General features: G+C 35.5%; 1 protein-coding gene and 1 long non-coding RNA gene across 5 annotated transcripts in view; one reads left to right on the plus strand and one right to left on the minus strand.

Moving 5' to 3' along the window:
* The window catches only part of EYS (EGF-like photoreceptor maintenance factor), a 765,120-nt gene that overhangs the window by 520,357 nt on the left and 223,051 nt on the right, over positions 1–21,712 (minus strand). The window contains exon 18 of the mRNA XM_087882471.1: positions 10,192–10,313. Within this exon, the coding sequence (XP_087738597.1) occupies positions 10,192–10,313 (122 nt within the window). The remainder of the gene's footprint in view (positions 1–10,191; positions 10,314–21,712) is intronic.
* The window catches only part of LOC117676871 (uncharacterized), a 192,384-nt gene that overhangs the window by 40,204 nt on the left and 130,468 nt on the right, over positions 1–21,712 (plus strand). For 3 of the 4 annotated variants that reach the window (XR_015731359.1, XR_015731356.1, XR_015731357.1), the window contains exon 1: positions 12,053–12,194. This is a non-coding gene — a long non-coding RNA (uncharacterized LOC117676871). Of the gene's footprint in view, positions 1–12,052; positions 12,195–21,712 lie in introns of those variants that run through there. The other variant, XR_015731358.1, reaches the window with a different exon arrangement.

Genomic DNA, 21,712 nt, shown 5'->3' on the forward strand with positions numbered 1-21,712 from the left:
TTTTCAGGGTATTTTAATTGCCAATATGCCATTATCTTAGAATTTGTCTATAAAACCACATAGACATAAAATAAAACCCTTTAAATAAAATAAAAAAACAGGAAAAAAAAACAGTAGCAGGATTTTTTTTAAAAGTAAATGCATCAAATTATGGGCTTGGGAAATAAAATAGCTCGATCAATTCATGGGTGGCCTAGATTTATACAGCAAAGCTAGTTGTCATTAACATTCGTAGAAGTAAACAAGCAAACATAGAGGTAAATAATAGTCAAAAAATGGGAGGAGATATAACACTATCCCTTGAAAAGAAATACACCAAATAATGAATGAATAATGAAATGAGGAGAAATAAAATGAAATGACTAAAATAAAAGATCCTTGATGTATTCCTTGATATCTATCCAGCTAATCAACTACACTGGTTCTAGTTTTTCTATAGTTTGTGGGCATTGGCCCTGAATTCAAGGCCCAATTCCAGTCAGGAAACTTGGTCCAGAATGTTCTCTGAGAACACCAGCTAACACTTTCAGGGAAAAAGAAACTGATAAAATGGCTGAATTATTAAAAAGTGAGCAAATGCAAAGTGTTATACCTTCTTATAAAAATTAAAAATCCTTGTTCCTTGAATTTTTTTCCAGTCCCAACTGCAAGAAAGTATGTCTATTGCCACCTGATTTTTGTTGTAAGCAAAGAGTGGGTGCAGTTATAAAATATTTAGGTATTATATAGATAGCAGGGCCCTAAAATCCATGATCAAAGAAAGGAAAACAATGGGGGAAAGGAGGGGGATCAAAATCTATTTGAGCTTGGATTATTTGTTTAATATTGATCAGCTTTCATATTCTTTGAAACAGCTATCATCTATCATTCTTCCCATGTGTACATATTTGTCAGCTGTGCATATTTCTTCATAATACTTACTTAAGAGGTATAAAAATCTTCTGAAAATGAATTGGTGAGCTTCTGTTTTGGTTGTGATCCAAATACGATGTCTATTGCAGGCTCCAGACCAAAGTATCTTTTTATCTAAAGCAATTAATGCGTTCCTAATCATTTCCCCAATGCCCCTACTTCCAGAAGTCAGAGAACTACAGCGATAACAGTATTGCAAGATCGTTGCTTTAACAAACGTCAAAGACATGTCTCTTCCTGTAGAAACGACTCCAAGACAGACTGAACATTAGGGTTGTCCAATGGGTAGAATTTAAAGGCAACAGTGCTTTTGAGCAAGTAAACACAGCACCTATTTGCCAGTCCTTACATCAAAGAAGGCATTCTCCCAGGAAAGATGGCTAATCATAGAAAAAGCTGCAGCAGCTTTAAGGAATTACAGGCAGATACTACATTTGGTCACCAGATGGTCTAAATCACTTCTTGGCCTTCAGATCCAAACTCTGCTGGGTACTGCTAAGCATGAATGCTCTTCTTGTGAAACCCAAACTAGTGCTAGTCCCATGATTAGTGTAATACCATGGTCAATGAGTCATGTTAAGGTCTGTTTCTTCAGATATCATATAAAATCTTCCTGCTCTGCTTCTTTCTCAATGAACTTAAAATGTCACTATTCATGACAGAAACCGATACCTAAATTTGCCCTTGACTACTTTGCTTGTTTGATATATATTCTATTCTGATCGCAGCTGATACAATCTGCATCCTGGACAGCCATCTGTGGGGGATAGTTTCATTTGGATTCCTGCATGCAACAGAGGTTGGACTCAGTGATACATAATGGTCATTTCCAGTTCTGGGATTCTGTGAAGTTGGGTGCATCCAACACGCCTCCTTTCCAGTTTCGAACTATTTGTTGTACTTCTTCCCAGAACAACAGAACTGCCAACAATGTACATCACATTTTGCACACTGTGCTGCACAGCAACATGTGATCACAAATGTTGGCTATCTTTAGCAAAGATTGTGATTTTCCTATTCAAACTCAATGAGACATACTACCCAATCGCTATATTGCTTCATGCCCGTGGGCCACATTCTTTGACAGTTTCTCACCACAGCGGTAGTTTTATATGAAACCCTATTCAAACATAACATTTTAAACAACTTACTTTCCAGACATGGCAAAACATTTTTCAAGCTAATGTTTCTACTTAAATCTGAAAATAAAGCAAAATGGGTGCCCTTGATACTCGGGTGAAGTAATAATAATATTAAAAAGCTCATTCAGGTGGAAGAGAAAAGGAAATGGTTGCTTTGGTGAGCACACATTAAGCATATTTGCCGCAAGAATTATAAAAGCATATTTAAATATTTGTATAGCTTTCTCTTAGAAGTTATCTATTGCTCCCTAATGTATGCAGGTGGTTGAGGGAACTCAGGCTGAAGCTATAAAAATAAAGATGCAAATAATGAGAACTTCATTTAAATGAAACATTTTATGGCATGAAAAATACATTTCTTATATAATAAATACTTTCAACACACAAAGTATTATATAATTCTTATATTTGACTGTAGCAAAACAATATATTCTAAGATTAATGTAACTTCAATTTCCTATTTTTAACACACTGTATAGTCATGGAAGATTTGGATGAATATTCCAATAAATTAATGGACATTCTAATTGCCATCTTAACCTCCTAGGGATGATATGAGGTGAGTTGGAAGAGATGACTTTTGGGATCATATATTGGGATCATATACAAAGCCCAGTGCACAACATTCAAAGTGACCCATCCACATGAAGTTTCTGAGACATTCTGAAAACAATTCAGGACTCCCACAATACCAGTAGTGTTGGATATCTGAGCTGATTATTTCCAGACTAGATTCTGTGGCTTCATAGAGTCATAGAACTGTGGAGTTGGAAGGGTCTATAATGGCCATCCAGTCCAAGAAAACCAATGTGGCTATCCTGATGGCTATCCAGAATCTTCTTTAAAATATCCAGAGATCGTGAACTTAAAACTTCCATAGCACCTATTGTTCCACTGTTAGACAGTTCTTATTGTTGAGAAATATTTCCTTATATTTAAATTAAACCTAGATAGGTACAAATTTTACACATCATTTCTGACACTAATTTCAATAAAAATAATTTTCTATGGTTCTTTTTTATGTACCTGAACACCACTATTTTTTCTCCTCTAGTTATTTTTTTCTTCAGACTGAATATCCCATTTTTTGTCAGTTTTCTTCTTTGAGCATGTTCTCAAGCTCCTGTATCAGAATTATTGTCCCTTCTAAAGATGTCAAGATGTTTCTGGTAATGTGGTTCCCAGAATCATACATAGTGCAGAATGGAGGGGAATAAGGATTTCAAGTCTTCTTGACTGAATGTTTTCTTCCAAAAAACAGTGTTAGCCCTTCTATAAGCTGTTTCACATTTCTCGATCATGTCATACTTACTCTTAATGATCGTATACAGGTCCAACTGCTTCCAAACAATAAATGGAATGAAATAATCTTGGATGGTTTTATATGTATTTCCTCCCTAAATGTAATGCCTTACATTTCTCTTTGTGAATGGCATCTCCAATGTCCTTGATCTTCAGTGGGGTTTGACACACACTGTAGAATTGATTTTTTTTTCTCCAAATCAGATTAATGACCTGAACCAAGTTTCAAAATTAATCTTTCACTTATTATTTAAAGTGAAATTCTAAAAGGTATAGGATATTTAACTATTCCTTGTTAACTGGAACTCAAAGTTCATGGAGCAGGAAGTGAGTAATGTTTACAGTTTCTGGTAAGTCATTTCTTTTCCAATTGATTAAGAATAAAATTTCAGAAAAGAAAAAGGACACCAGAGCTGTTTGAAAATGGGAATGCATTATTATCAGGACATATATGTAGAAAAGCATGGAATGCAATTATGGACTTTATGACTTTGATCTAGTGCCAAACCAGATGACCCATTAGCAACTCTACTTTCTTTAAATGAATTTCAAAAACAAAATGTCCCTATGGATTTAAGTTCTTGGATACATTTCTTAAAATATAATTATTTATGTCATCTAGTTTGGCTTGGATTTGAAGCCACAAGTTACTTTTTTTGTCAAATTCCTTCCATCCTTCAAATGCTAATATTATCCTGTGTTGTTTGTTTTTTTTTATATCAGACAATTTGATATTTCACTGGTTCATTGCACTGATGTCCAGTTTCCAATACATCCAGTACCAAATAGGGAAAATAGATTGTGAAACATCCCAACATTTTAGTATATATTGTAACCCAGCAAGAAGCTTTGTGGTAAAGAACAAACCAGTCGTAGTGCTTTGCCACTGAGGAAAGGAGGGAAAAAAAATTCCTGGGTGGTCAGGCAAAGAAACAGCAACTACAATGCTTCTCATTTTCTCCCCATCGAGCTGCCAGCAAGACAAGCTACCCATAAAACTGCCACTAAGCTGTCCCAAGTGTCTCAGAATTGGTGATCTATTCTATTAATTCCACTTTCTCAGATGTACTTGGACAACACAGAATTTGCAAGCCAATCCTGGACAGTAGGGGAGCCTGAAGCTTGCAGAAAGAGACTTCCCAATCTTAATTTTCCACAAAGTTATTTGTGGAAGATTAAGATTGTTAGATATTTAAAAAGCTGGCAGTACTATAGATATTCAGTCAGATTTTCTATATCAGAGAACCTATGGTGTTAGATGATTTGGAGAAGGCACTTCTGTTTTGAACATCAGAATTTAAAGTAATATTTATAAATATGTACATATCTCAAAGGCAAGCTTATTCATCATTTATGACTTCTTATTTTGATTACTCTCAGCATGTCTTGATGATGCATATGTAGATCTGTTTATAATTCCTTTCCACCTCAATCCTTGATAACTATATTGCTCCTTTTTCAATGCTGTTTCTGGCTTTCTTCTGTACATTATGGTAGAGATAAACTAATCTCTTTTATTATAATATATCAAAACCACTAGAACAGCAGAACTTTTTCATGTGATAAAACAAACCACCCTCATTTATTACTGATGGCATAAAAAAGCTTTAAATAAACTCCTATCCTTCCTCAGTTTCACATCTAAGAAAGAGTTATTTTGGTTTCATTAAAACAGAAGAATGCTTTAGGGTTCTCTCTTCTATGATGTGCTTTTGAGGTACTGGGAAATACAATCTTAGAGTATTTATAATACAAAAAGGCAGTCCCATTAGACTTAATAAGACTTGTAGAAGATTGCACTTTGAAGCATCTAGAAATAGGTGCCAAGTATTGTATTGAGTATATTTCAGCATCTGATTCAAGAAAAGACTGATGCAATATTTTTATAAATCCAATCTTACAGAAAGAATAAGAATTATTCATTTGAAACCAGTTATGTACCAAACAGGAACTGGAAAATAAATTTTTCATCGAAAGACCAAACAACTTGTGATGGATAACCAATTAAATAAATAAGACAATTCAAGTTAGGCTTTTAAAACTCACAAAGCTTTTTGCTTTCTGGTTTATTCTGCATGTGTAGTCAAGTGGTCCACGATGACCTTTCCCTGCCAGCAGGATAATTTCTTGTCAACACCAACAGAATGAGAGGAGTGAAAGATTTGCTCTTGCAATACCTCTGAATCCTTTCATTCTAGTGATGAAATTTTTGGCATCAAAGGAACTACGACTGATTAGCGGCAAAATGTAAACAAATATAAAAAGCATTCAGAACTGTGGGTTGACATGATCATTTACAGCGTCACAAAAAAATGAAGCTATGGCATTACTTTTAAACTTTGGGCTGAATAGAAGAATCTATTTGCCTTTCATTTTATAGAAGAAAGCAAATGAAAATAAATTGAAAGACCAAGGAGGCCAAACAAAATCTGTCATGTATTGATCTGTTTAAATTATTCAGAGAAGCTACAGTGACTAACTTTTCAGTTAGCCCTCAGAAAGGATTTCCACAGCAGCATCAGAAAGTAAGCAAACAATAAGAAATAGTCCCAGTGCTTTCCAGCTTTATATTAGCAAGGCTGTTCAATTTTGGCAACTTTAAGACTTGTGAACTTTAACTCCCAGAATTCCCTAACCAACATGGTTGGCTAGGGAATTCATTAGACACCTCTGCTGATATACAGAGAGAGCAGTGTAGGGGCTACATTTTCATAACACAGTCCCACACCAATAAGGGACCATCGATGAGAATAAGAAGGATGACAACATTCCCGACTAAAGAACAATTTCACTCCTACTGATAAAATATGACAATTCAAATAACTGAAGAAGTTTCGTGGATGAGAAGCGAAACGTCTTCCAGGAAAAACAAAGAGAGTCCAGTTGCCTTTTGAAAAAGCATCTTTGGGACAACCATGACCTGGATGACTGAGAATCTCTCTATATTTCTACAACACACTCACACACACACCTTATAGAAATAAGTTGCACCAAATTAATAAGTTGCACTACCTTCAGATGAGCAAAACTCATGCCAGGAAGTAACTCCCATAAATTCAGTACCAAGTGTGTCAAGAAGTCTTCCAAATGGAGAAACAATGACAATTCAACATTTCTAAATGAGAACTCAGCTTCTTAATGATTATTTAGAGAATGTATATATGCAACAATATTATAACAATAACAATTTAAATATAAATTTTGTCACATAAGGTAGTAACATACATATGGCCAATGGAATGTATTGTGCTTGTCTCTGGACCAATAACCATTTTAACCCTGGCATCTGCCTTGTGGGGCAGATCCTACAATACTGTAGCTTATATATATATGCAAGTTTTGGTGTATTTGGGTCTTTTCCCATGTAAGATTGAGCGTATCTTGGTGATGTTTCGATGAGGTCCCACTCGTCATCTTCAGGCTGATGTCTTTGGCTTCGTGCTTGTGCGAGGAAAGCGTGATCGGAGCTGCCGTCTCTCTATAAATACTGGTGGGGAGGTGTGGGGTGCTGGCTTTGTTGCTGTGAGCAGGTTAGTTGCCTGTGTTGTTACATCTTGATTGGTTGATGGAGTTAATGTTTGCAGATTAGTCAGCTGTTTCATAACATCCTGTGTGGGTGAGGTCCTTGATGTGTGCCCATTAGTCTTTTGTATTTTAATGACCTGGGTAATGGGCTGTGTGTTAACATCCTGAGTTCTAGTGTTGTGATATCCTGAGTTTTTTGATGTAATGTCCTGAGCAGATGGCTGTGATGCCACATCCTGGGTTTTGGTTTGGCTCCAAGTTTGAGGTCTTGCCATGTGTTCATGGCGTGTGTCAGTTTGCTTTGTGTGGGGATCAGAGGGGGGTACAGCAGCTGGTGATGCCGCCGTGGTCTGGCTTCTGGATGGTGGTTGTATTTCATCTATGGGATGGGTTTGGGTTTGAATCTGGTGAGGATGATTGGTGGTGGTGTCATGTGTTATCTTGGGTCCAGTATTAATCTTTGTGGCTGGGACTCTTCAGTTGACTAGGGCTAGTTTCCAGATGTCTGGTAGGCGGGAGGTATCGTCGCGTTTATTCATGTTATGGGGGTGTTTCTCTATTTTGATGGTTTCCATGATTATTCTCTTGTTGAAGTGTTCAGTTTTGGAGATTAATTTGGTTCCTTCAAAGTCAATTTCGTGTCCTGTTGTTTTAAGATGCTGGAAAAGGGAAGAAGTTTTTTCTTCTTTTCTGATTGCATTCTTGTGTTCTGCAATTGTGTTCAACCTCGTCAAAACGTTGCCAAGATATGCTCAATCTTACATGGGAAAAGACCCGAATACACCAAAACTTGCATACCTCTACCCATGAAATATATATATATATATTTATGTAAGTTAATATAATATACACACATACATACATACACACACACACTTTTTATTGGTTAGCCTCCTCCATTAACTGGACAGGAAATCATTATTTTATACCAGAATTACTTAATTACTTATTCACATTAAAACTGATGGGTGACTTTGGGTGAGTTATTCTCTCTTAGCCCAGCTCACCTCACAGGATTGTTGTTGTGGGGAAAACAGAAGGAGGAAGGACTATTTGATATGTTTGCTGCCTTGAGTTGTATGTGAAAAAAAAGTGGGCTAAAAATCTTAAAAATAACACTAACAGCAAACAGAGGTTGTCTAGAATACATCCTGACATTCCAAATTTGCTTTCCAGTATCCAAGTCCCAGGAATGAAGCACTGAAGAAGTTAAGTATCAAACAAATGGGTAATTTTAGCAATGGGATAAGGGCAAGGAAGATAACCCTTCACATTTTCTTGCAGAAAGAAAAAATTCTAGCGAACAAACCACCGTTGAAAAAGTATAGTAGTCACAACAGTAGTTTAACAGGTATTGTAGCATCACAATAAATGATGCAACTATGGAAGAAAAAGAAATATATAGGTATACTAAATACAGGTCAAATGTGTAAAAGGGTTGGGCTCGAAGATCTCCAAGGTCTCTTCCAACTCTGATATTCTGTTTGCTTAAATATGTGTAAATATGCCTGTCTTCTCAGTTTGTGCATAGTGCAATATGTTCCTGGTCACTGATAAACAAATTTGTTGATCCTATACCATTTTTCTTTCTCCTTCTCCTTCTCCTTCTCCTTCTCCTTCTCATCATCATCTATTAAATTTATATACCACAAATCTGGTGGTGATTTATTGGTGAATAAAGCAGTTCTGAGTGGCTTCCAAGGAAATTTACAGTCTCCTGTTTTTTAGTCTTGTGCCTTTAACTATTATGCCAAACTATGTTTCTTTCTTCCTCTGTGTATATGCAGAATATAGAAATAGATTTCTACAAATTATATAACATATATAGTATATGCATGCACTGTGTATGTGTGTGTAGTTTGTGTATATACACACTACAAACATACACAGTGCATACTATACATACACACATATATCTATATGCATACATACCATATTTTTTGGAGTATAAGACACACCGGAGTATAAGACGCACCTTAGTTTTTGGGGAGGAAAATAAGAAAAAAGCTGACTGGCAGGTGGATCAGCCTTCTGGAATACCCCCAGTCAGTTGTTCCCAGAGGTGAATTTTAGCAACAGGTTCCTTGGTTGTAAGCTCTGTGCCTTGATTTTTCTTTTTCTTTTTTTCTTTTTTCTTTTTTTCTGCCTCTGAAAGCCTCTGAAACAGAGCTTCAGAAAAAAAGTCTCTGAAGCTCTGTTTGGGGGCTTCTTTTCTAAAGCTGTGTTTGGGGGCTTCTTTTCTAAAGCTTCATTTCTGATGCTTTTTTCAGCCTCTGAAACCTCCATTTGAGAAGCTGAGCGGGGCTACATTCAGAGTATAAGACGCACCCAGATTTTCACCCTCTTTTTTGGGGGAAAAAGGTGTGTCTTATACTCCAAAAAATATGGTATATACCTATACACACACACACATACACACACAGATATAATAGGGCCCTAACCTCAACAAAATATAGCCAAAGTAATTTGCATTTTTAAAAAGAGTACTGTGATGGATTGAAAAAAAAAATTCTTGCTAATTTTGTATTTGCTAGTAGGGTACATTGATGGAAATAGTTATTAAAATCAAAGTTAAAGTTAAGAGACCTGACCAAGTTTCATCCTTTTGTACTTCAAGCATGGAGACTTTGACTGCTCTCTGATGTCTCTATGAATAAACAAATGAACCAGGAGGACTGCTTTTTATGTCAGCCGTTTTGAGTATTAAAAAGATAATATACCTTGAAAGCTGAGCATAAATCACTGGGCATGAAACAGAGGCTTTTAAAATGAGGAATATAGTACTTTTCTCCTTTCAGTATAAAAGAGGATTAAATGCCTGCACATTTCCATACAATCATTTTTTTCTTCCTCAATGGACTGCTTAATACACATCAGCACTCCAACAAACTCTTGATCCCAATATGTCAAAAGCTTCTTAATAATTGCAGTAAAGGGCTTTTAAAGCCTCCACAACAGGTTGCAGCCTGTAGCAGAATTTGGCAAATTTTGAAAAAAAAACAAAACAAAACTAAGAAGGGACAGATGTTGCTAGATTTGGATGAATACCACCAGGAAATCATAGAACTATAAGATTAGACTGAACGGCTAAAATGTTATGGAAAAAGTCAATGGTAGCTTACTTTCATAATATTTGCCAAAAATAGAAAAAAGCTAGATACACATATCCATGTAATCATCAGAAGTTATTCTTGATTCAAGAGAGTCCTTCTCTCTAATCAACTTTAGAACTTCAGCAAATGAAACAAGGTCAATAAATTGTAAAACACCAAGGAAGGATATGATTTAGTGCAGAGAGGATGCTTCTTACCGAAAGTCATTGAAGAGATCAATGCATGTTCCACTGTTTTTACACAGACCACAGTTACACTCATTAGATTCAGATTCACAAAATGGCCCTTCCCAGCCAGGCTGGCAGATACACTGGTAACCCTAAAATGAATTAGGGCAAAAATGTATTAATTATTTCACAATATTCCAGTGCGTTTTAAATAAGCATTTTTTTAAGGAACAAAGATTCAAAATCGTTTTGGACTGTAATACCAATGATCTCTGGAATGATAAAGAGATCCAGTGCTTAATAAATAATAACTGATGAAATAACTAGATATTTTCATTCTCTAGTGAGACATTAACCAAGACTGAAATCATTTTTCTAGTGTTTCATCTTATATTGCTACAATAAATGTATGAGAGGCTGAGACCATATAGAAGGAAGTGCATGAATAGTTGCTACTTGGCCATGGGAAAAAATAATACCCATTTAGTACAACTCAAGGTCCTGTCTTTTCCTGATATAGATAAAACATGGAGAAGCAACAATATGAAATGTCATAAAATGTGATCTGTAACAAACTTCATACATGGCAAATGCTTAATATTCTACTGTATTTAAAACATAAAACATAAAAAGCAGCCCTTGCAAGCATTTTAAAAGTCAGTTCTTATCATCTGTTCTAAAACTACCCATTAGCTGTTTAGTAAGGTTTCTAGGTTAGGCTCTGAATCAGCAATTCCTAGTCATAGACAGCTGTTATGCAAACACAAGAACCATTCAGTTTCCGATAGAACATTTTGTAGAGGTTTTCCTTATTGGCAGCTGATATCGTTAATTTATAATTTTTCTCCCATAATTTATCTCAATGGCCTAATTCAATACAGTATCCGAAATTCCTAGCCCAACTTATCATCGTCTCCTTCACATTTTCTTCTTCCATTTTAAATCTTAATAAGGCTTGAGAATAGGAGTAAAATTAATGCATAAGATGTATAAAGTAAAATATATAATGTATAATGTATAAGAACTATATAATATTGATGATAATGTGATTATATGTCAGTAGATATTATTATAACTCAATCAATGGTATAATATAGGTTAATGAACTATAGAAATAGAATTTATGTAAATATGAATATTATGGATGATATGGATACCAATTTGTAAATGCTGTAATGAGTGAAAATTTGTGTCTGTTTTAAAATATTTGGCAGATTAGGTTTGGTTAAAAGCATTTAAATCATCATTCTTAAAATAAATCTGTTTATGATAAAACCATGAAACACTCCAGTTCCTGGAATAAAAGATCTTTTATTAGTAATAATCTATCATGCTTTGTATCTGTCATGTTGAACAGTCCCTTTAAATGGAAAAGAACAAAATGTATAAGTCTTGATTTTAGTCTTGGAAATAACTCCAACTTGTATGAGATTATTGTATTGCATAGACCAGTTAATCAAGTAGAAGCAATTGCTGCAAAACTCAGATATAAAAGTGGAACATTCACTTAAGTATTGATGTTTAGAGATCTTGTACTTATCATTATCCAAATAAAGAATTTAACAAAAAGACCTTATTTAGACCTCTGTAACAATACTCTCAATTTTCCTTGATCATTTGGCTCTGGTAATTTTTCCATATAACGCATATAACATAATAATACAAATTCTTTTCATGCAAAAAACTAATGGTTGTGGCAAAGTCTTCCAACATAGACATTTCTCTGAAGTCTAATCTTCTTTAGGCAAAGAGCTTCTGTTGTTTATGTTTGTTTGTGTACCAATATAGCCCAATGAAACGTAATTCAGCTGTATGTTTACACTGATTAAATAGGAATTAAAGCTAGTGTTAGAAGGGAGGAGAGGTTTCCCCTCCCCGAGGGTTCGAATTTCCTGGCTGGGAGAGCGTTCCGGCGCCGCGCAAAACCGCGAGAGAAGCGAGCTGCATGAAAGCAAGTTTTCTTTATTTTTCAGGAAGTCAGATCGAGCGAAGTCATGGACCAGCATTCCTGGGTGAGCTGACATCGTTACAAGGTAAGCATACATTCTTATACTTTTCTGTACAAAGGAAATTTCTTTGCTTCTTTTGTTGCTTTTGTGGGTCTTCCCTTTGTGTGTGTGTTCATGGATTGCCCTGTGTTTTCTTATTCTAGTTTCTCCCCACTTGAAACTGGGTGGTGTCTGGGTTATTTGGTCTCGTGTTCTTTTGTTCTCTTCTGTTCTTATTATTTGCTTCTAGCCTTAAGCTGATCATGTTGTTATCAGGTAAACCCTTACCCCCAGCTTGACTCTTATCAGATTGCTTGGGCTATTGATCAAATCTTTTCCTTTTGCTAATCCTCTGCCATTCCTTTTGTTTTGCTCTCCTAGTTTCTGCTGTCTTGATAGTTCCTTTCCTGGCATGTCCTGTGTCTTTTGTGTGTGCCATTTCCCTGGGTCCTCTTTTGTTCCTAAATGGCCCCAATGTTCATGTGTTCTATTTTGGGAAGGTCATTTTCCTATGCCTGTGGCCTTTGCCTTTCTGAGTTGATTATGTCCTACTGGCCCTGGCACTGTCTTGGTGGTGTTCCCCTCCTACACTAGTAAATTTCCAAGGTTCAGAATGAGTTTCTTTTCAGATCAGGAAACATGAAAGGTTCGTCTCCATTATTTATTTCTGAGGTAAGTTTTCATATTGCTAATTATCACTCACTATTGCCATCATCAAGTTATAAGTAGGCATGTGCATATTTATCCTTAGAGCATTTTTGCATCAGTAGTTTATAGTGTCACTCAGCCAGTGCTGTGGCAATATATTGTCAATGAATTCAGGTTTTATAACAGAGATGACTGAGTGACACCATAAATTACTAGTGCAGAAATCCTCTTAGTCTATGGCTTATGAAATGGAAATTTTAAGTTCCCCAATGTAACTTAGTTTATAGAGCATATAGAACAACTGCAAAAGTTTGCAGGTTTATAAAACCCTCTCCATTTCCATTACAACACAACCATTTGTGTGCCATGGGCCAGATGCTACTCTCAGCATTTTCCATCTGCTTTACTGAACTCCTGGGAACCCACAACCCAACTGATCAGTTACACCCCACATTGTTCCTACTGCAAACAAAATACAGCTCAGTGCTACTAACAGTATTATAGGAACATAATATCATCTGTCAAAAAAATCATCACTAGTATAATTATCCATCACTGCACACCCTATTCTAGAAGTGTATTATTATTTTGAACAGGAAGATGGTCTAAAGTAGCTATGTCAGTACATGTTTCTGCTTCTACCCTGCAAATAATAAAGTTGAGAGAGATCAAGCCATATTCACTGCCCAACTCACATGGTAATCATGGAAGAGTCTGTCTATCATCTATCTATCTTTTTAAAAAATATATTTTTATTGAACGTTTTCAACATTTAAAACTCAAAACACAAATTTTCACTTATCACAGCTTTTCCGTATCGGTAACAATATCATCCATAACATCCATATTTACATAGATTCTATTTCTATGGTTCACTATCCTATATTATACAATTGTTTAAGTTATAGTAATATCTACTCACATATAATCAAATTATCACCAATATTATATAGTTCTTATATATTATATATTATACATTGTACATCTTATACATTAATTTTACTCCTGTTCTCAAGCCAGGTATACTATCTACTACAAATTTGGTAGTACTCAGATTCTTCTTTCTCTTTCATTTCCTATCCATTTCTGCACACTCATATACTTTTCTTATTATCAATGCCTCTGAAGGGATATTAATTTGTTTCCAATTCTGCACAAAGACGATTCTGGATGCCATTAATATATGTAATATTATGTATTGAATTTTTTTACCCATTTTCTCATCTAAGATTGTCAGGGTGGCAATTAATCCCATTCTGCTTTTGGGTAATTGCACCTTGATTAGAGAATGGATCGTGACCTTTCCTTGAAGTATACTTTAAGAAAATAAAACCGAAATATATTCTAATAAACACATTTTATTATAAAGAAGTAAAAACATCTTACTAGCTAATTAATTACATCTTGGCAGCGTTCTGTATTTCTTTTTCTTTCTCGGCATATTTGCAAAAAATAATCAGCGTTCCTCAGTCGCCGAAAATAATCATCTGGCTAAACTGGCCTAGAGGTCTAACCATCAAAGTAACAAGCAAGGAAAAAAGCCATAAATCAAACCGTCCTTCTGCTGCCACGTGTCAAGGTGGCAATTAATCCCATTCTGCTTTTGGGTAAATGCACCTTGATTAGAGAATGGATCGTGTCCTTTCCTTGAAGTATACTTTAAGAAAAATAAAACCAAGATATATTCTAATAAACACATTTTATTATAAGGAAAGTAAAAACAGTCTTACTAGCTAATGATTACATCTTGGCAGCGTTCCTGCCGGACCTCTTGGCAGGTGAACAAAGAAAGTTAGAAGAAAGTGAAAGAATGTGGACATGCGCAGTTAGCTTAGAGATAAGAGCTCTGATCAGCTACGGTAAGTCTTAGAGTTCAAGCACAGCTGGCAAATACAAAAAAATGCAGTGACAAAGATGCCCAATAAAAAATAGTTCCGGCTTCAATTTGATCTTTTGTTCAGTTATTTCTTCCAACCATTTCCTTATCTTATGCCAATACTACCTGGCTTTGGGACACATCCACCACATGTGGTAGAAGGTTCCCTGTTTATAACCACATTTCCAGCATTTGGGTGAACAATTTGAAAACATTTTGGCCAATCTGGCTGGTGGTAAATGCCAACAGTAGAACATTTTATAGAGGTTTTCCTTGTAAGCGGCTGACATCGTTAGTTTATATTTTTTCTCCCATAATTTATCCCAATGGTCCAATTCAATACTGTATCCAAAATTTCTGGCTCAACTTATCATCGTCTCCTTCACATTTTCTTCTTCCATTTTAAATCTTAGGAAGAAATTATATGTTTTGGTAATCATTTTGTCCCCTGTCCCTAATAATATTTTATCAAGTTCCAATTGTTTTCCATAAATGTCATATTGTTCTAATTTTTTTTTATAACTTGTTCTAATTTGGAGATAGGGCCATCAATCAATCTTTATTCCTTGATTCTTTAAATCCTGATCAGATTTTAAGTCTCCTTGTTCATCTAATAATTCCGAATACCTCACCACCTTGTTTAAATCTAATATGTTTGGATAAATCATCACCTCCATTGTTGATAGCCAAATTGGAATTTTCTTATAATGATTTTTCCTATTTTTTCCCCAAATGTTTATCCAAGTATCTCTCACTACGTGTCTCTGAAAATATGTGTGGGTTTTGTTTTTCCCTTCCCAAAGAAATGTGTGCCAGCCGAGTTGGAGATCATGGCCCTCTAATGTTAATACCCTTTTATTGTTCAGTTGGATCCAATCTTTAAGCCATGTCACGGCCGCTGCTTGATAGTATAATTCCCAGTCAGGGAGGCCAAAACCTCCTTTGGTTCTAGAATCTTATAAAAGTTTGAGCTTTATTCAGGCTCTTTTCCCCAACCAAATAAATTTTGCTATTTTTGTTTGTTTTATTGTTAAAAAAAAAATCCCCAATTTTATTGGTGCTGTTTGGAAGAGATACAAAAATTTAGGTAGCATATTCATTTTTACTGTGGTGATTCTGCCAATTAAAGATATTTGTAATTTTGCCCAATTATCCAAATCTTTTTGTATCTGTTATACTAATTTATTGTAATTGTCCTCTTTTATCAAGGAGCATTTCACCGTTAACCAAATTTCCAGGTATTTCACTTTTTTGACAATTTGGATCCCCAATTTCTCTTCCAGTTCCTCATTTTGCCTGTTAGTAAGATTCCTTGAAGATTGAAGATTGCCGAATTTTTCAATTTCCTGTAATAATATGGTTCCCGTCTCTAGGAGATCTTCCTATCATCCATCTCTCTCTCTCTCCCTCCCTCCCTCCCTCCCTCCCTCCCTCCATAAGCAAATATTACAAACTAAAATAATTCTTAAGCAGTGGTGGGATTCAAATAATTTAACAACCAGTTCTTTGCCCTAATGATTTCTTCCAACAATCAGTTTGCCAAACTGCTCAGAAAGTTAACAACCGGTTCTCCCGAAGTGGTGCAAATTGGCTGAATCCCACCATTGCTCTTAAGGAATATTAACATAAAAAAGATATATCATAGATGTATTAATAAAATATATAATACCTAGTTGAATAGCAATATAAATTCAAGGTTGACAATCCCAACCTTAGACTCACATCCTTAAAGATGCTGAACAGAATTTTGCAATCTTCCTGTTAATTTAGAAGAGAAGTCTGTTAACAAGAAAGCATTTGGTTTCTCCCTCCAACTGAGTAATTATCAACTAGGGTCCTTGGTAAGAAACAATGTCTGCACCAGTAGTTATCCCCACTAGGGAGATAGGTCAGACTTATATTTGTTTTGTCCCATTTACTGTTTGACAGAATCTAAATTTTCTTTTTTGTTTTTGCATTTTATATGAAGATTGTTTTAAAAAAAATCTAAATTCTAATCTAGAATTCTAAAGTGAAAATTTTTAAGTATTTTTTATTAAAATAAAATTCTTTAGTTTTTTTTTTTTTTTAAAAAAGCTTTGTGCAATGGGACAGGACTTGCAAGTACTTTTGGCAACAAGAAGACTCTTGATATCAAGAGTGAAATGCTCCCGGTTCGGACCGGATCGCCCAATCCAGTAGTGATGGAGGTGGGTAGTTCGGAGAACCGGTAGCAAAAATCCCTGCCCTCCTCCCATACCTAGCTGAGCCGCACAATCATCAGAAGCTTTTTTTTTATTTTTAAAAGCATTTTTTCTACAACCTCTTTGGCGGAAAAAATGCTTTTAAAAGTAAAAAAAAAATTGGCCACGCCCACCCAGTTACATTACCCCCAACCACCACCAAGCCATGCCCACAGAACCGGTAGTAACAAATTTTAGATTTCACCACTGCTTGATATTCTATTACTCAAAGGACCTGTTTAGGAAAAGAATGGCTGATTCCATATATAAATTTTTGTGAAAGAAAAAAGAAAAGGAAAAGGAAAGGAGAAGAAAAAAAGATACCCTTCCTATGGAATCTGATGAAATCATAACTGCAATATAACATTAAGGAAAATTCCCCATTACAATGACAGTGATGCCCATCCTTGAGTCAGTAGACAAGTAGCATGAAATTTACTGTTCCTTTCGCCCATCTCTATTCTGTCTCTGTTAACTCAATTTTTAGTCACTGCTTGTCAGCAAACATCAATTCAGAGTCATACATTATACACATCTTCAAACTGGCCTTGGTTTGTGTCAAAAAAAGGGAAAAATACAGCTGAATTAAGGCTATTTAATTCATAGATGGAAATGAAATGAAGGCAATAACATGGGGAAATGGCAGAGGAAAAATGTTGCCAGGGCATATTTATACTTTGTTAGGTTCAAGAAGAGACATATCTTATGTTCTACTTTGTACATTTCTCTGGGAGATGCAATCAGGGAAGTCCGTTTGAAATTCAGCTTCTGAATTTCTAGATCATTGGGCTGGTTTACATAACTGGAACTACATCAATCAGCTTCTTTCTTTCTTTTTTAAATAACTCATTAGATCAATGGTTTATTCACTAGGAAGAAGACTAAATAAATGAATGAAAAACATGCTACTTCAAAGGTATAATATACAAACACATATCCTCCTCTGAGAAGTATTTGAAGCCAAGTGTAGGAACATGTAGTTCAATAGTTAGAAGATCAGAAGATCCACACTGACTTCAGTTTTTATTGATATCTCTGAATAGTTTCATGAATAGCTTCTTAGAAAAGTGTTTTTGAATCTGAACCACACAGAACTATATAAGTTGAATCGTCCTTTATAACTGTGTGCAAATACACAAAGAGAAAACAGACTGAAACTACTTTAACCATCTATAACAAACAAACAGACAAAAGTATTTTTGAAATAATCTAAATGAGTAAGATAATTGTGAATAGCAGGTGGGGCAAAAAAAATCAAGTTATGTAGCTAAGTATATTACTGTTACTGAATAAAATGCCCAGTATAGTAATTTGCAATTATAAGACCACCTATTTTTTTTTATTTCATATTGAAAAATAGTATTGATTTGTTCATTTCTCCTTTCATTCAACTAACTAGACTTATGTGTCATTTTCATTTGCAACTGACCCTGAGAGGTTTACTTTCCTAATTTCAGTAATAGGATTAAAGCACAATGCTACCATAAAATATAATCAATTGCCTCCCACCAGTAGAACAAGCAGTGACCTAATAACAATTAAAACGCTCCCTTTGAAGAAGGAAAAAAATTACTATTACATCAGACATCAAAGACTTGTTGAAAGAGCCAAGTTATTAAAGTTTTTTTGAGAGCTTAAAGGGGTTGAGTCAGCCAGATTTTGGGATCAGCTATTCTATAAAACAGTGTTTCTCAATCTCGATCACTTGAAGATGGGTGGACTTCAACTCCCAGAATTCCCCAGCCAGCCACTGCTATAGAATATTCTGTAAAAAGGTTAAAATAAGCATGATTGAAGACACTCATGTACCCAGGCAATGTGAAAGGACACTTGCATGTCTTCAGCTAATTAACTGATACAGCATCTATGATGTGCCTAAACACTTGCATCCCCCCTGCTTTGAATGCATTATTAGATGTGGGATTCATAACTCTGGAATCTTCTACCATACTCATGTTTCTGGAAAAGGACAGTGGAACATCTGGCAAACAAGAATAATAATGTACAGAATATAAATTAGAGGCAACAAATTACTCAAATCTACATATTAAGTATCAGCACCATTGAATTATACATGGATGCAATATCAAACTTCTTGGTGGTTTAATTTTGCATTATGTATTCTAATAAGAAGAGGGACATGGTGGCTCAGTGGCTAAGACGCTCAGCTTGTTGATCGAAAGGTTGGCAGTTCAGCAGTTTGAATCCCTAGCACTGCATAACAGAGTGAGCTCCCATTACTTGCCCCAGCTTCTGCCAACCTAGCAATTTGAAAGCATGTAAAAAAATGCAAGTAGAAAAAGAGAGACCACCTTTGGGGGAAAAATAACAGTGTTCCGTGCACCTTTGGCATTCAGTCATGTCAGCCACATGACCATGGAGACATCTTCGGACAGTGCTGGCTATTCGGCTTTGAAACGGAGATGAGCACCGCCCCCTAGAGTCGGGAACAACTAGCACATTTGTGTGAGGGGAACCTTTACCTTTACCTTATTCTAATAAGAATATACATTTTATACATAAACCTGAAGGAAGATATGTATTTCAGACTTATTTTTCTGAAGAAATTGCATTTCTGTGATATAAGGACTGCAAACATATATAACCAAATATACATAACCAAGATTTAACCGAACTCCCTATTTCTGCAGCTATGGTGGTTGTACTGCTACTGTTTAGAACTCCTAATTAGTACTATATTACTAAACTGCACATTTTAATCAAATATGGCTGAATGAGACATTTGAGGATACCAGGACATAATTCCTTAACAGTTTTCTATTATTCTAGAGCAAACGTACAGACCAATATTATCTGTTAGTACAGTAATCTGGATTAGGAGAAGACCTTTATAAATTAAACTTAGACAAAGAAAAAAAATGTTCAGCATATCCAAAAACGATCAGTTGTTTTCAAATCCTTAAAAATGTTCAAATTGGTTTTCTGGTATAAAAATATATTGATTAGTGCGAACCTGTTCATTAATAAAAATGAAGAATGACTTACAGAAATCTGGATGCTAGTGTTCCCTATGGATACCAGTATATAAATTTAAATTAAGCTTTATCTTTCATTTTTAGTTTGCTGGGATGCTCATTCTTTTCCACAATTCATTTACCTATGTGTTTTCACCATTTTACAATGAATTATTTTTATTATTAAAATTCCAGATATGTAAATGTATGAATCACCATCATCATCATCATTCTATAAATTATCTCTCCATGCAGAATGAAGGTTTCTTCTGCATGTTTCCAACCTATACGGTCCTGAGCTTTCTTTTGCTTTCTTTCTTTCGGGCCTGCAATATTTGCTGATGTTGTCAATCCATCTTGTTTTAGCTCTCTTTCGTGGATGTTTTTCATCAAGTGGGATCCATTCTATGAGTGCCTTGGTCCACCTGCCATCAGTTCTTCTTTCTATGTGACCAGCCCATTTCCATTTCAATTCTTATACTCTCTTGATGATATTGTATACTTTTGTTTGTTCTCTAATCCGTGTGCAGGTCTTTCTATCTTGTCTTGTGAGGCCGAGCATGTATTTTTCCATGCTCTTTGCACCACTCATAGTACTCCAACAATGTCTCAATGCATATTGTTGAGTTCAATCAGCAGTTCTTCTAGTCGAGTGTTGGTTTTTATTGTTCTAATGTTGACCAATCCTATGTCTAAAATCCAAAGACAACCAGTGATTCTTAGTATCCTCTGCTTTCAGGCAGGTCTTCCTGTTGCTGTGGGTAGCTGCCCTAGGGCCTCCGAAGAATGAGGGCCGATTTTTAGATTGCATTGATATATGGAAGAAATAGACCATAATCAGTCATGCTAGTTCAATGCAGGTTGGCAGATGTGATCGGTGTTAGTCTGGGGTCTCCGTCATGGCCTGTTCTCCTTCTATGATTGGGGCCTTGACAAGGCATAGGGGCTTGTATGGGTAAATGAAATTGTGGGTTATGTCATTGGATATGTAGATGTTCAGAAATGTATGTATACACATCATAATTTATCCATTCACTCAACTCCCAATTATTTTGGATGGTTCAAAAAAATCAAAATGAAAAAATTACAATAAAAGCAATAAAAGCAAAGATAAAAGATGGCAAGAATTATAGACTGGGTAGAAATAAAACAAGGGGTCTCAGTTTCATTTGCTAGAGGCCTGAGTGAAAATCCAGGTCTTCACAGCCCTTCTAGCTCATGTTAGGGTTACTGGTAGCCCTTGATTTATGACAACTGAGCAACAATTTCTGTTGCTAAGCAAGTCAGTTGTTAAAATGAGTTTCCCCCATTTTGCACCTTTCTTGCAACAGTTGTTAAGTGAATCACTACAGTTGTTAAGTTAGTAACATGGTTGTTAAGTGAATCTGGTTTCCCCATTGTCTTGTCAGAAGATCGCAAAAGGTGATGACATGATCGTGGGACACTATGACTTTCATAGATACATACCAATTGCCAAGCATCCAAATTTTGATCACCTGACTGTGAGAATGCTGCAATGATCATAAATGTGAAAGTCATAAGTCATTTTTTTCAGTGCCATTGTAACTTCAAATCGTCCCTAAATGAATGGTTGAATGTTGAGGACTACTAATACATATCATATAAGATACTCAGCATCTTATTTAGTTTGTAACATGTCACATAAAAGCATATGGGTATACCTAAATTGCCAATGCTGTCTTCAATCATATGCAGCTCCAATAAAGTATCTGAAAAGGTCATATTTAAATATCATTATTTCCATAACTTTAGACAGATGACATTGAGGTCAATATAACCAGAAACAGCTAAAATATCATCTTGGCCTTGACCCTGGGCTTC

This window comes from Pantherophis guttatus, chromosome 1 (genome assembly GCF_059756535.1).
Source record: "Pantherophis guttatus breed Tessera chromosome 1, ASM5975653v1, whole genome shotgun sequence".
Lineage (NCBI taxonomy): Eukaryota > Metazoa > Chordata > Lepidosauria > Squamata > Colubridae > Pantherophis > Pantherophis guttatus.